This window comes from Egretta garzetta, unplaced genomic scaffold (assembly GCF_000687185.1).
Source record: "Egretta garzetta isolate BGI_Z169 unplaced genomic scaffold, ASM68718v1 scaffold23, whole genome shotgun sequence".
Lineage (NCBI taxonomy): Eukaryota > Metazoa > Chordata > Aves > Pelecaniformes > Ardeidae > Egretta > Egretta garzetta.
Window position 1 is genome coordinate 3,972,413 of NW_009259237.1, and position 16,151 is coordinate 3,988,563.

Sequence of the window (16,151 nt, forward strand, 5' to 3'; positions counted from 1 at the left end):
GGCTGCCTTACTGCTCCCGCCAAAACACCTCCGACGCCTTAACACGGGGGCAAGCTCCAAGCAACTACCGTGTAATGCAGCTGTCGGGTTTATTTTTTGTCCTGTAACGGAGGCAACCTCGAGGCCAAATTTTATTTTTCCTTCCATCACTCAAGTTTTCTCATTGAATTTACATTTAAAACCAGTCAATCCATGTGTCAACACAAGACTTGTATCACTTTGCTGTCATCAAGAGCTGTCACAAAGCTGTGGATACCAAAAAATAGATTAAATCGGGCCCCAGAGAACCACCATCAACAACAGTGAATTTCAGTTTAAGGCTTTTGTTCATAGTTTTAAGCAGGAATATTCTTGGCTTCCATGCACACTGGAAAGAGAAGTTCTGTGGGTCTATTTTAACAGCCTGATCATTCAAAGAGCAGTTCAGTATTATTTCATAGTTGATATTAAAATAATTCTACAAGATGACAATTGCTTTTGAAATGTAGGCATGAAACAAAAAGAAAAGTGGTATAAACAGTTTTCATTGTAACTGCACAAAATAAGGCAGATTATAGTACTAATATTTTAGTACATTAGCCTTAATAGTGTGTCAAAGCGATGGTTTATTAGTTTAGATCTGCTATGGTAAATGCTATACACAATTTGGAGATGTAAAAGTAACTCGAAGTACAGCCAGACACTGCAAAACTGCAATGTGAAATTCTGCATTAGACTCATTAGAAATACTTGCACCTCATACAAATTTTACATTGCTTTAATTTTTAACTTCTTAATTCAGACTGAAAATTTACTCTCCAGCATTTTAGAGGTCCTAGGCAATGACGTACCACACAAAAATGATTCTTAATACTTAAGTTTATTAAAATATCTTGTTTCATGTTAATTAAAACAGAGCCTGCAGTATGTCAGATTATGCTGCCCAGAAAGGAGTCTTTTCAACATTCCATAATCCATACATTTTGAACACGTGAAGCATCACAAAATACACATATGCACATCTACTTTGAAACAAATTCAATATGAATACAGTGTCTACAGTGCTTCAAAGTACACATGATTGATCTACCATCATGGAGGAGATCAAAAATTTGAGATCAAAAGTCATACAGCACTGAAGCAAGCAAGCTACCTCTTCAATACTGAAGTTGTTTTAATCTAAAAGGGAGAAAGAAAAAAAAGAGATCAGACTGAATAGTAACATGCAACATTAAGAACATTTAATTACGCGAGCAGTTTCTTAAACCTTAGTTTAATAGACAGATGTGAGTTACATGAGAAAAAAAAACATTTTCTCAGCGGTCTAAAAAGACATGCAAATGCAAAAACTTCCAAAATAACTGCTTGTACAAAGAAGTCCAACTATTCTGTGCAAAATGCATAAAAACATATTTTAGCTGTTTAGAAATCAGAGAAGTAGCTTGGTTTTTTTAACAAGAAAACACTAATACATAACTGAAGCTCAGTTCCAAAGGAATGCCAGCCTTTCTGCTGGTACATGTCCATTCCACTGAACACCTAGACCCCAATCATTTTGCCATTAGGCCAGCTGGATGTGGTATTTCAACAAGTATGTTGAGAACTCTCCTTCAGCTAGTAAGAGATGCTAAACAGAAGCCAATGCCGTGGCTGTTCCACATGGGATGCACTTGAAGTTGACTGTGATCTGAACTGCAGACAGTTACTTTTGTTTGTACTTTAGTTCAAGTGTGTGAGCAAAATGAAATTGCGAATCGTTCAATTTTCACATTTCTGTTGGCACTATGTCAAAGTCTGTAGTTTATAAAAATGTAACAGCACAGTCTAAATTTAGCAGACATGTATCCAAGTTGAGCATTGTTCTGCTTGCTTTACTGCTCCGTGCTCCAGCCCAGAATTATCTTAAGCATCAATGCCACACAATGGATCTATCTGAATCGGATCTTTCACTAATTATCAACAAACTGAAGCAGACTCAAAACATTCTGAAGCAGATAATGTTGCTTTCAATGTCTCCAAGTAAAGTGAACCAGACAAAGTAACAGAAACACGAATCATCACCTGCACTTAGTCAATTTTTAAGTGCCATTCAAAATACCTTCCAAAAATATCAGTCATCTTTAACTATAACCTCCATTTACTAGCAGAGTTGTGTTTGGTGCCCTTTACCTCAAGAGGCTTCTACCCTATAATATTTGTATCTTTCCTCACTTTATTTAAAAAAAAAAAAAAAAAAAAGTATTTTATAAAGAGACTGGCTGCATATTTGTTGCAAATAGGTTCACTAGAATGACAACTCATACATTAAAGTTTTAGTTGTCCACTGCAATATTTACAAGTGTTTAAGCAAACTTTCTGTTTACCTTCTTAGAAGTTCTTTGGGTGACAAGCCTGGGGTATCTGTATCACTAAGGCTGTCACTGCTATCTGCAGTGTCTGAGCTGCTGTCTTTTTCTGATTTTTTATTCTTGTGTTTTCCTTTGTTTTTCTGTTTCTTATGTTTCTTTTTCTGTAAAAAGAGAAATAATCCCTTATTTCATTGTGAAAGACTTGGGTTTTTCTGCAAGGCAGCAACAGCAAAAAGGTGATTTCAGTGTAGACTCCAAGCTTAACTGAACACTTAACAATCACTCTTTTCCACTACCCGGACTGAGATAAGAATTATGTACCAAACTCACACATTTCATCCCAAACACTCAACCCCCCTAAAATATAAATTTCATTATTATTTGTATACAAGCCATGAATTATACGCAGTTCTCAGAACATGCCTGGCATCTTCAGCGTGCGACATTAGACTACCCACAATATTATGTCTGTAGTCACACTGTGTCTGCAGAAAAAGCAGCACTCTAGTTGGATACAGGTTTCAAGATACCTGAGAAACTCAGTTGCTTCAATTCTAGTCCCAGTATACCTACTTTCTACAACCTATCATAAACAATAAAAAATTTTGACTGGCAGATCAAAGAATCAATAAACTGTTTATTTAAATTAAATACCTTTTCCTTTTTTTGTTTGTGTTCTCTCTTAGTCTTGTGTTTCTCTCTGTGCTTTTTATGTTTTTCTTTCCTACTAGGCCCAGGAAAACTTGCTGGCACCACTGGTTCTTGTTGCCAAGTAGGGCCTAAAGAACAAAGCAAATGAGGAAATAAACAAAAAAAAAAAGACAAAAAAGGTAATTTAATAAATAAATTCGAAAGCTATCCTATTAGATTAAAAGTAATATTAAAAAAAACCCTAAACTTTCAAATGGAAATGAAATGTCAAACTCCTAACCGCAACCTTCCTACTGTAATTAAATGCCTTTGCAATCTGTTATTAAAAGAAATTGCTGGTCCTGTATTTTCACTACAATTTTTTATCATTGCCTCTATAGAGCTACAACAAAATTGGTATGCAGGCAAAGAGGTTCCTGCTAGTGGATCACAGCATGGTAACAAAGCATTTGCTGATACCAGTTTGACATGGGCATTAAGAGGTAAAGTGCCTATTCACCAATGTTTTTTAAAGAGAAGTATCATATATCTCACATACAACTTCAGTATGCAGAATTTACACACTAGAAGTCTACAGAACCTACCAGAAGAAAAAGCTGGAGGCAACTTTGGTCCAAATTCCTCTGTTGCATCCAGTTCCTGCTTTGAAGTAGGCAACAAAGAAATGCCAGGATCAGTTGTAGCAGCCACATTCTCTACAAAAAAAAAAAACCAAACAAAAAAAAACCAAACCAAAACTTCTTTATTTCAAAAGAAAATAAGTTAACACTTTTTCCCAGAAGTGCTGAAGAAAGTTAAAGGAGGCTTTCTAAAAACCTCTAAGAAAGCAAATTGATCAGCATTATATATCTCTGTGGACTGCTTTGGCCAGCTGGATAGCTGACATTCTGAAACATGTCAACATATTGGTTTGGTTTGTTTTTTTTTTCTTTTTAATCAAAATTAACCTTTTACACTATACAACTACTAATTAAATAAATACCAGTGCATGTGTTTGCTTTTATTTAGTAGCACAGTACTACTTCTCCATTACTTAGAATGAAAAAAAAGACTCCACAAGAAGGATAAAGTTAATCTGAAAGTTAGACGTTAAGAGAACCAACTGTGACAGTAAGTGGACAAAGTATTTCCATTGTAAGTGAAGTATAGTGTATATTTTGTTAATTTAATGACATCCTGAAAACATGGGAAGTTTTTACAGGTCGCTTACTAAAGTTTACTAGAAAGTAGAGTAAAAGACTGGTCTTCTCCCTCTCTTGTGGAAGTATTCTGGCAACTTTTATAACTAGAATACAAATAAAATGCAACTTTTTGATGTCTTAGTAAAATGATTTCAACCTTATATTTTACTGGAATGTCAATATTTAAAGAGTGAACTTAATTATCAATGAAATGCAAGTTATTTATTTCTGAATCTATCAAATATCCACCACAAGACAGTAATAATTTATCGATCTATCTTGCAATTTGTCATAGGTATAAAAGTTTCCCTGTATTTCTCGGTAATGTATGCTCTAACATTAGATGGTTTCTTCCCCCTCAGTGTTTAACAAGCATATTCCATAAGGCAGTTTGCTTGTAAAATCTATGCAAGACACATGACAACGTAAATACCACTGTAACATGCAAGGCCTTATTCAGGTCTACATGGCCAGCTCCACCAGTGCCAGATGACCTGCACAGGAGCATAGCACTGCCCTAGCAGTCCTGGAGTACTTGATTCATAAATGAAGCTTTTACAAGGTATTTATAAAAATGAACATGCATTAAGTACTACCTTGTATATCAGATGAAGAACCGTCTGGTAAATCAGCTTGCTTGGTGGTTTCTGAATCTATTACCGAAGTAGCTGGTTGCTGTTCTTCATCACTCTCTTCTTCAGAGGAAGATGATTTTTCATCTGAGGAACTCACAAAGATGGCCTTAAATAAGTCCATGGATGGTCTGCTTTCTTCTTCCTGATCCTTATCTTCATTAGCTACCTGCAAAACAGTGTCATAACAAACTGTATTAAACACTACAGAAAGTAACAATCTCTCTGTTAAGCAATAACTTCAAACATGCTGACATGTGTTTATAAAACACTCAAATATCACAATAGCTGTGAAATAGACTATCTTAGGAGCTGCTAGTCCAAAATAGTAAAACTCTGAAACACTACTAAGCTAAGTCAATGTCCTGCAAAGGGAAGTGCAATTTGTGCGCTACACAGCCAGTTGAAAATAGATCCACATATAATATAAATTTTAATTCATTAATTCAAACTTCAATTATACAACTACTAAATTTAAGCAAAAGGAAGACATCGCCTTTCTCCCCAAAGCATGCATCCTCCTCCACTCAAAGCAGAAAAAAATATATTCTGTGCCTGTGAGCAACCTGAGTATAAGGGACTGAATTTAACTCCCAGACTGCTGAGCTACGTTTTATCTTCTCTGAAGCTGCTACTTCAAGTACAGTCATACCTGCTGTCCTTGTATGTTGTAAATGTTTTACATCTCAGAGTTATAACCTCAAAATTCTTCAAAGTACAATCTCACATCTTTGCTTATCCCGAGTTGGCTCTTCTGCAAACTGATTTGTATTAAATCAATTCATACATTACCCAATCTTATTTCAGGGCTGTGAAGGTTTACAGCTACTTCCCTTTAAGTTCAAACACTGTTGTTAACTCACCTCAGTGGGAAGAGTTTCACTTGGCTCAGTTCCACATTCTTCTCTTGCTGGCACCGGTGGCTGCTGCTGAACATCAGCTTTTGATCTAGCAAGACTAATGAATTCACTGATAGAATCTTTTTTCTCCTTCTCCTTATCTGACACATCCCATCTTGAAGGTTTCTTTGATTCTAAAAACACCCAAAATATTCAAATCAGTTGCATGCCAAATTATCCTGCATTGCATGGCCTACTTGATTTTAAATTACTCTGCTTCTTCAGTATAGTTTGACAATTTTAAACCTCTCTAATGAATATCTGACCTATAAAAGGTCTTCTAGGTAGAAGAAATTAGCATAATGTCACTGACTTCAGTTTTTATGTCACTGAATTTAATTTTCAGTTTCTTTGGGTTTTTTTAATTAAAAAAAAAAAATCACGTGGATAAGTTCTCCATGACAAAGATATGCTTTTTCTATACTATTATCTCATTTATGGCTAAATGAATAAAGTAACAACAAACTTACTGTTAAGACTATTATTCTGTTGGACTTTTTCATTTGTTGCTTGAGTAACAGATGTACTGGGCTCAGGCAGAGTTAAGAAATTAAACACAGAATATTTGTCTCGTTTCACTTTTGGTAACCCAACAATGGACGATCTAGACGGAAATAAAAACATTTGTTGATTATTGTTTTCAACAGAGAAAAGGCCTCAAATTATCTACAACAAGCTGAAACACCTACAGTCATTCTTAAAATGCATACTATTTTGTCAGTGGTCACCACATTTAATGAGGCAAATAAAAACATTAGGCAGTTCTGTATTACATCTATTATGACACGAAAACATCAAGCCAGATTTTCCTCAAGCATATGAAAAACTCAGAGTTTTGAAAAAGTGTTACAAATATCAGTATCAATCATCTTACTCAGGATATGGATCAGGAACATTAAATCTTTTACACAAAAGCTTTTCAGGATGCCATTCAAACTTGTCTCTTGTGAGTTTGCCAAACATCTTCATCTTCACAGCAGTTTCCTTATCATCAAGATCATTCTGAAAAAGTCAAATATTTATAGCTGCTAAATAAGTAACAACTTACAGAATTGAGTATTACTGTTGTAAAAGTTAAGAACAGAACAGAAACATAAATAATTAAGTGTAGTTTAACAAATCACTGCTTTGCATGTAGTGTTTTCAAAAGTTTGCTAAACTGAATGGCAACAAAACACTGACATTGTATCTATAAAAGAGTTTTAAAGAAAAAGAATTTTGAAGGTCAGGGTTAAGGCAGCAACTGCAGCTTCAATGTACTAAAAGACTGTAAACAGCATATACCTCTTGGTCCCGAGGAACTTCGACTTTGTCAACATCATCTTCATATTTGGCCCGGGTAAACCTGGATGACAGTGTTGAGTTTGAGGATTTGTAGAACATTGCTGCACGGAAGAACTCCTCTTGCTCTCTTCCTCGCTCCCATTCTGTCATACTCGGGTCTAAATAATGCTCCAATGTATCTACTATAGGATAAGGAGAGAAATGCTTAGCAGAGATTACAGCTTACTTAGGTCTGACACTTTTCAAACAAAAAATAAGATAATAAGAAAACACCCTTTCAAGTATTTAATGAGTATTTAGTTTAAGGATAGTATTACTCTCAACCGTGTCATTCCTTGATAAGTGGAGGTAGTTTTTCAAGATAGCAAGAATGATAGTATTTGCCAAATGCAAGACAGATATTTTAGATCATTTTATTTGTAATGCTAACTCCTTACTCATTGCCCTCTAAGGCATGTTCAAAATACTTTATGTATTTAATAGGTGTTTAAAACAAAACGTATAATCCAAAGCTTTATCAAATAACTAAAACACAGAACAAAAAAGTTAACCAGTGGGTTGTAACTTCAAGGGGCTTTCTGGTATACGAAGTACCCACTGACAACAGAAAATGTGGACACCGTTTTTTGTGTGTTTAAACAGATCCTGTTTAAAGCAATGGGCTCACATTTGCTCCCAGAATGAATAGAAAATAACACCAGCTAAGCAAAGACACTCTTACAAGCAGAATCTTAATAATTCAAGTTATTTAAATATTTCTGCATTTTCATCATTATGTCTAAGGAGGCACTTACAGTCATAAGAGGCTGCTCGATTTTACACAGGGAAAAACACAGTGCTGAACCAAGGAACTACGGCTCCAAAGCTTAAGTAGTCTGTCCCAATGCGGTAACCAGAAGAGGCTACTGATCAGGAAATATTTTTCCCTATAGTGAAAAGGATTATTGAAAGAAATCCTAAAATAACAGGTTTTCCACCTGACACTATACCCTTTCCTCTGCAAAACTTTGCTGGTGCCCTTTTTCTTCTTCACCAATAGCCCCTTTGTTTCTAAATTCTAAAGTACAACCAAGCTTTTTTTTTTTTTTTTTTTTTTTTTATCTAGATTCACATGATGATGATGACCTCCTTAGAGCACATTTCAGCTTTTTATGCCTTACAGAAAAATCACAGTACTGGGGAACTCACATGGTATTGTAAGTACCTGGTTTAACGTAAGATACACCACAGTATCATTTAATAACAAAAACAGACAAAATGGAATGAGACTGAAACAACACAAAAAGAGCAGATGAAGGGGTTGGTTTTTTTTTGTTTTGAGTAGGAGCTCTGCAGGTATGCTATGATTTTACAGCCATGAATTTTTGAGACAAACATAAGCTACAGTGGCAGTCTGAGTATCCAAAGGACATGTAATACAAGCTTTGACAAGTGTGAACTACTTCATTCACTTTAGGGCCCTTATCTCCCCTGGAAGTGCAGGGTGTGGGTTTTCTTTTGATTCTTCCTGTCTTGTGTGGGAAAAGGCAAAAAATTGCCATTCAATTGTGACCTGATAATTTTTCTGCCTTTATAGTCAGATAGATCTGTCAGTTTTACTCCTCAAAGAGAAACAAACTAAATTAAAATGCTTGTTCCATGCATAGTTTATGGTACTGGCCAAAGCTGAAGTCTACTTTGGCAAATGAAAGAAGGGAAACCCAGAAATATAGGCAATTAAGTAGGACATCCTGGAGAACTTTGCTTCTGCTACAGCATAAAAGTATGAAATGTAATGCCTAAAATCAAGTCTTGCTGACAAATTACTGAGCAGTTTTCCTGAATTCAACACAATTAAGTATGAGTAAAAATTTCTTTTAATATTGGCCCCAAAAAGAAGTAGAAGGAGAAATACTGTGAAATTCAGGAAGAGAACTCATAGTGAACATAAAATACAACAGGATGGGGGCGGGGGGGGAGGCGTAAATCAAGACATATTTTTTCCAGAGAAAAATGAAAATGTCCGTATTAATCTCTTCAGTTACCTTTTTCTCCTTGCTTAAGACTTTTCACAAAACTTTCGTATCTTTTTTGTTTTTCTGGATTTCTTGCAAATGGTTTGAAGTCACTAGAACCAGCATTTGCTAACTGTCCCCCCAACAGCATTTGCCATTTGTGAGAAGCATCATCCGGGGAGGCTGGCTGGAATCTGCTATTTCGTGACTGCTGAGGCAACATTTTTGCTTTCATTTGTTGTTCAGATGCTTGTTTCACTTCTTTGAGTCTTTCTCTATCTTTCTCAGACAGATATTCCAAAACAGAAGGAGCTGGACCTAAAACCAAAAAAAGCAGTAAGAGATAAATAGAAATGAAAAATTACTACAACTATTTCTGCCGCTTAAGTGGAGGAAAAAAGCCTACCACTATTCATATAGATACACAGAAAATGCTCTTAAGCATCAATAAACAGTATAATGGTAGGTAAAAAACTGGCCACTCTTCCACTTTTATGCTATTTACCACATACTTACATATTACTTTGTAAACTTTATTACTGTAGATAAAAATGCAAACCACATTTACGAATTACCTTTTTAGTGAATTTACGTGTATTTCAGTGAAACCTCGTTTTACAGGAAAAAAACCCAGCTCAAGGCTACTATATTCTGAATTCATAATGAGGCCACAAAAAAAGAAAAAAAACAAACAGCATAACAAAACACAATTGCATACATACTTTTCATCTTTAAAAAATTTAAGTAAATGAAAATACAGGCAGATATGTCAACAGTTCATTGGTTGAGATGAAACTGAGCAATGACAAAGTATTCTAGCTACTGCAACTATATTTAATATTTTTATATTCAAAAATATGTGTTCAAGGCTAGACCAAATTTTATTGTTATATAAACAAACAAGCGACCTGAAACACAAGCAAAGGTACAGTCACACATATCAATACCTTTTAGACCAGTCTCTCCTATTCGTTCCCCCCTCTGAGATGCATTCAAAGCATGCCTGCTTTGGTGTGTCGTATCACTCTCAAGTTTTCCAGTTGATTCCTCCAATGCCTTCTGTAAACGGCTGTTTTCATTCCCAGCTGCTATCACAGGTCGGAAGTAATGGACTGGTCTGTAGTTTCGTGGCAGGTCAGGTGGTGGATAGATCTTGGCGGGGGGAGTGACAAAACAAAAATCCACTAAGAGAGAGATACAACTTTGTATTTAACACTTACTAATGTGTTTCAGAAAAAGTCACCTCAATCTAAAAATCCCTCAATTTACATCTTAGTGGTAGAAACAGGTATTACAAGTTACTGATTCTTTTAGACGCAGTCAGTAAATTGCATCGTAATACAAACTTTGGGAACAAACTATTGCACTGTTAATATGTAATGATTATGAAAAATAGGAAAACGTGCACATCAACCCACAGCAAAATTAACAAGACTCTTAATATGCATTGCTTTTATTTGAGAAAACCCTGTTGGCATTGCTTAATAATTTATTTATTTTTTAAACAGAAGTCACATGATTTAATCAATTAATCGGACTATCGAGTATTTCTGTGCTTACTGTATTTTCATGTCTTTCACACAATTCTGTTTGTCATTCTAATTTATGCAAATATATACGGCATAAATGATGCAAACCTAAGAATAGGGCTAACAAATTTACTTGTCACCAAAATAGTGAAGTAGATGAAGCATGGGTCCTGATTTTTACAGGAAACTGAATGTTACACCTGAAAGATCTAGAGGCAAAAGATGTACTTTTTTTATTTCAAAGTTAAATCAAACCATTCTTCCAGCTTCATGCCAAATAACAGTGGATAGTGCGGAAGGCATTTGTTCAAAGCCAGTACACAGGCAGACTTTAAATTCACCCAGTAGTCTGACAAATTTTAGGTTTGTATTGAATAGCCTCCAATTCTATATTTTTGCTCATTCAGCAGTCTTTACCGCTGACCAGAACTTTAATTTCTAAGAACATAAACATTGAGCAACAGTAAAGTCCATACAGCTCACATGTCAATTTGCTGATGTTATTCTTAATACAAAAATACCAGTAACTGCTTACCTTGCTTGGCGCTGATGATTTTGATGCCAAGGAAAAACCATCCAAGATTTTGCCTATATATTTAACTTCTCTTTCAGACCCTATAAAATGATGATAGAGTTGGTCAATATTTAAAACATGTATGTTGGGCAAAAAGCATTTTTTCCTGAATATTTTCCATTTTTCAATATATTTTATGGAATATAATTGTAGTTCTTTGTCGTTGCTGCCTTTCATTTAAGATCAAGGGTTCTAAATCTGGATTAGTATTATACAGCTAAAAACTACCAGAGAGATTGCTGTAAGATGAACATGGCTAATAGTGAGGCAATGGTGTCGCTACTGTGCATAGCTAACATTACGAGTGCAATTAATTGTGTAAAACTAACGTCAAAAGGTACTCTAGAAATCACTACAGTATTTCATGCACTTAAAAGTTATGGTATCAAGACAGAATTTACAAATGTTATTCGAAAATACACAAGTATATACAAAAATTTCTCTTTGCAAGTATTGGGTCATATTTTGTAGCCACAATTCACAATCATTTGTTTCCTTCAGTGGAACCGAATGCTGTATCTCAAAGCAGCACATACTGTCCTTTTAAAAACATAATTTGGGGGTTTAATCTCTACTAGGATTAGTGGAGGACTTTGGAAATTATTTCCAGATTTAGACGCTTCAATATAGAAGGAAGACTAGATGAAGTTTCAGACATCAGGGCTAGAAGACACAAGTCCACTGAAAATTAAAATATTTGGAAAATAGGGACTAAACTTACGTATTTTTTTTTCCCCCAAATACAAATTACACTAGCTCTTTAGATAGAATTACAGTTCTTACTTTTTCTGGATTTATACTGCTTAGGTGCTGTCCAGCCATACAAGCCATCTCCAGGTTCCTCATCTTTTAGAACTGTATCGTATTTTGACAGTGTTTCAGTTGCATAAATATCATCGTCTTCTTCCTCTAAAGCTCCTACACCAAAAGCCTAAAATAAATTTTAAATTAAAAGGAGAATTTGAAGGTGTAAAAATAATACTTTTAAGTCACATGTCAGAACACATCTACATGTATATCTATCCATCTATATTACGTATGACGTCCAGTATATATATACACACACACACTGGGAAAAACGTACAGCTTCACAAAAAAAAGTGCTACCCAGTAGTGGGGGGGAAAAAAAAAAAAAAAAAAAAAAATGTGTAACCCAGACCTCAGTGAACACAAAAGCAAACATATTCCACTCCCCTGACAGGGAGAGATGGTGAATCTGGTCTGTACAAGATGAGGACAGCAGCCTAATTCCACAAGGTAACATTTGCAGTCTGACTAAGAGCAAGTGTAAGTTGGCATGGAAGTTAAAGTATAATTCCCAGAAATATAAATTGACAGTGCTTCTACACAAGAACTACAAATACCATGGAGGGAAGCAAAACCTCTCTAGCCAACAGATTCAACGTTACTGAAAGTAAAATTGACAAAAAAGGTAAACTAAAACCATATTAGCTTTCTCTAATCAAAGTCACACATGAATTTTCTCCACCAAATATTCAGAGCGAGGCATTTTATAGTTCTCTTTAACAATATTGATAAGTGAAGGCATTTAAGAATTCCAAGGATTTGCCCACATCCTCATATTAAGTAAAAACAAAAAAACCCCACCCTGTTCTAAAACCACACTTAAGATTTCTTACAAGCCTACGACTAGGTGCCTTCCACAGAAGAAAAAACAACATTTATTTAGATTTTACTGCACTAATAATAAAATGCATTAAAAAATGTCCTTACCTGACCTGTAATACCAAGTTTTCTTGCTTTACTGTGTCTCAGATCACCAAGTAAATTGCTTGTGTCTTCAGAACCACCTGTGAAAAGATTCAGGTGTTCTCTTCCGGATGCACCAAACAAAGCTTGTGAGGGGTCCAAACCCTTATAGCCAAGTCCATGGACATTATCTTTTGGAGTCAAATCTACAGGCATTACATCTTTTGGTGCAAATGTCACATTCTCTGGCTGGTATTCATCCTCTTCATCCTTGTATAAAATAAAAGTATATAACAGCAAATATGACTAAAAGTTTTGTATGTTGAGCTTTTGCAACACTTAGTTAACATGAGATTAGATAAGTTTGCATTTCCTAAATTATAGAAGAAAATATGTATGAACTACACCTACTTAGGTAGCAAAAGAATAAATTTAGTTAGATTTAAACCTTTCTTCACAATAAGCATAATAAGTATTTATGAATACTTTTAAAAAAAACTTGGAACTGAATGTTAGAATACTGTTCAAAGACATCAAGTAAGTTTGGTTGGGTTTTTTTGGTTTTTTTTTTAAATGTGTTAGCACACATTCTTACATAAGTCAACAAACAACTTTTGCCTGTTCAATACCTCAGAACCCTCAGACAGTCCAGGTGGTAACGCACAACCGTATACTTTCACTGCAGGGTCTGTAAGAGACATAATAGTATCATATTAAATTACAATTCTTTATTAAAGTTCTCTAAAATTAAAGAGACAGACCAAATAAAAGGAGGTTTTAAAATTAACTTTCTAATCAGTCTACGAATGCTAACTTTCTGTTAATGAGTTCAGGAACTTCGTTGAACTTACCAGGTTTCTGCCTGCGTGGCTTTCTTTTGACTCGCGGTCCAATTCCTTGTCCTTCTTTCCAGCCCATTTTTCGTAACAGTTCAACCCCAACTGTAATTCTAAGAAGAAAACAAATGGAAAAAAATTACCTCAAACCACTTTTTAATATTTATTGAGAAATAATATACATATATGCCATTCCAAATGATGTTTTTATACCTCACTTTAAAATCAAATCTGAATACATCAACATTTGCATAGACACTACATCCCAGTTTGTAAATGTTTACCTGGCACAAGTCTGCACGTACAAAACAAAAATCCAGGTGGAGGCCACTTAGAAAGCATAACACTGCAGATCTCCCAGTCTCTTTCATGGATTACTGTGGTCAAACATTACTTTTCTAACCAATACAACACTTTAAGTGAAAGGAATTGTTTGGTTAACTTTCATTTACATTTACGTACTTTGATGGTCCTATTAAATCATCAAATGCGGTGGTTCCTGGAATGGCAGCAACTACTCCTGCAATCTGTCTAGCTTTCTCTTTTATTCTGTCTTTGGCTTTGGATGCAAAATCATCTGTGGTTGTAATGTCTTTTGGTGCTATCCCAAATTCACTAAGATCCTGGAAAATATAGACAAAATAGAAAAATTTAGATTAAAAGTTTTTCCTTCAAATGCTTACTTAGGGTAATGGTAAAGGAAAGAAAACAGGATATGACCCTCATCCTGGCTAAATTTTTCAAGCCATTTATACAGTTGCTTTTTCAATAACTTAAATGGTCATATTTTAAACAGTTTCAGAAGTATTTGTATTTGCAGATAGAGAAAGTGCAAGTGTTGAGTATGGGGGGGGGGGGTTAATATTCAGATTACAGGAGCTTCCTAAGTGAATCTATGAAACAGCCTATAGGACCTAGCAGTATAACACTGTATACAAGAAGTAATTTTAAAGTTACTTCCATTTTGCTACTTAAATTCTTTAGAAGATTTCAATGCCTGAAAAATCTGCTGTCATGGCAACTACTTCCAAAAGATTTGCATTCCTTTCTAAATTTACCTCTTCATCCATGAAGTCTTCTGGTCCAAGAATGGTTCTGTCTGCTCTCTTCTGCCGTGATGATACAAAAGCTGAAGGAGTCCATCCTTTAAATAGAATTAATATATTAAGTAATGAACTGTAAACTGCAACATAGTATTTGAAAACAATGCAAACATTTCAACCTTACACATTAAGGATACACCAAGGGAACATCTATAAAACTGCAGTCCAAAAACTCAAGTGGAAATAACTTTGGCAACTGTTTAAACTATTTATAGTATAAGGAGCAGCAGGAAAAAAAAAGCTTAATGACAGTTAACTTGTTTTCACTAACATTAAATTATGGTAATCGATTAACCCTTCCCAGAAGACAGAAAAATATCTCACCTTCCTTTGTGCCAACAGTGTTAAAGTAACCAGCAGAGAAACCACCAGTAAATGCTCCATGGAAACGCTGATATCGTCCCTTTGCATCTTTAACAGTCTGTTCTTGAAGAGGAACTGGCTTTTTAATTCGTTCACCTACAATCAGATAAATCAGAAGCTAAGTCACAACGCTGAAAGAATGGACTCTCCACTTGCTCCAGATGCCATTTCTTCCTTGCAATTAAGAACTGGAGCAAGTAGTAGCCAACCCGAAGTGGAAAGCATCAGCAGTTTACGTTTATTCCCACCCTACTTTAAATATCTGTATACAGTGTTGATGTACACTGCTAAAGTGAAAGCATGAAGTGTTCAAATAGAAGTCGTAAATTCTAACGAGTTCTGAGAATATTTTTTTTTCCTGTGGAAGGACACGTTTAGCTGTCTAGTATGTAAGACCCCTGACAGGATTTTGTCACTTAAGTAACTGTCCTGAGAAATTACACATCAGAATTGTCCAAAACTGAATCAAAACACAAAAGCTATCGACTTTGGCATAAAGATTTGCACCTTTTTAACAACACTTCTATGAATTAAGTGGCACAGACTCAGGAGTCGCGGCTGTACAGAAGCGCTTGGACAATGCCGAGTCTGTCTCATGAGTACAAGTGGAGGATGTTCACCTCACTATAACTGCACATCCCTGAGCTGTTATATTTGAACTCTACTTTTTTTGAGGCTTGGGGAAAGGACAGAAAGACAGTCAGGCCCCCAGCTCCAGCCGGAACAGTGCCGGCACAAACCCTGGGGCACCCCGGGCCCGCAGCCGCATGCCGGAAAGCCGCTACGGTGCTGAGAGAACCTTTCCACATTCCCGTCGCGGGAAGCCGGCCTTCCGTTCCAAGGCTGCTTTACCCCACGGCCCCTCGCCCAGGCCCGGCGCAGCACCCCTCTGGCAGGCCAGCACGGCTGCCAAGGCAGCCCCTACGCCCCACAGCAGAGGCAGAAGGGGCAGGCAGGTCTGCGCTGGGCCCACACACCACAGCGTTCCCGAAGCGAAGGCCCTAAGGAGGCGGAGAGCGGCCCCGGAGCAGACCGACGCGAACCGGGCGGCCCGTCCGGGACGCCCCA

General features: G+C 36.1%; 2 protein-coding genes across 2 annotated transcripts in view; both read right to left on the reverse strand.

The window, feature by feature from the left end:
• The window catches only part of WDR88 (WD repeat domain 88), a 17,576-nt gene extending 16,518 nt beyond the window's left edge, over positions 1-1,058 (reverse strand). The window contains exon 1 of the mRNA XM_035891535.1: positions 1,006-1,058. Within this exon, the coding sequence (XP_035747428.1) occupies positions 1,006-1,058 (53 nt within the window). The remainder of the gene's footprint in view (positions 1-1,005) is intronic.
• The window catches only part of GPATCH1 (G-patch domain containing 1), a 15,986-nt gene continuing 671 nt past the window's right edge, over positions 837-16,151 (reverse strand). Inside the window, 19 exon segments of the mRNA XM_035891536.1 lie at positions 837-1,158; positions 2,343-2,539; positions 2,982-3,106; positions 3,563-3,673; positions 4,756-4,960; positions 5,655-5,824; positions 6,161-6,294; positions 6,565-6,692; positions 6,975-7,156; positions 8,999-9,286; positions 9,916-10,120; positions 11,033-11,112; positions 11,855-12,002; positions 12,806-13,051; positions 13,411-13,469; positions 13,633-13,730; positions 14,080-14,240; positions 14,676-14,761; positions 15,045-15,201. Coding sequence (XP_035747429.1) covers positions 1,137-1,158; positions 2,343-2,539; positions 2,982-3,106; positions 3,563-3,673; positions 4,756-4,960; positions 5,655-5,824; positions 6,161-6,294; positions 6,565-6,692; positions 6,975-7,156; positions 8,999-9,286; positions 9,916-10,120; positions 11,033-11,112; positions 11,855-12,002; positions 12,806-13,051; positions 13,411-13,469; positions 13,633-13,730; positions 14,080-14,240; positions 14,676-14,761; positions 15,045-15,201 — 2,802 coding nt within the window. The 3' untranslated portion in view covers positions 837-1,136.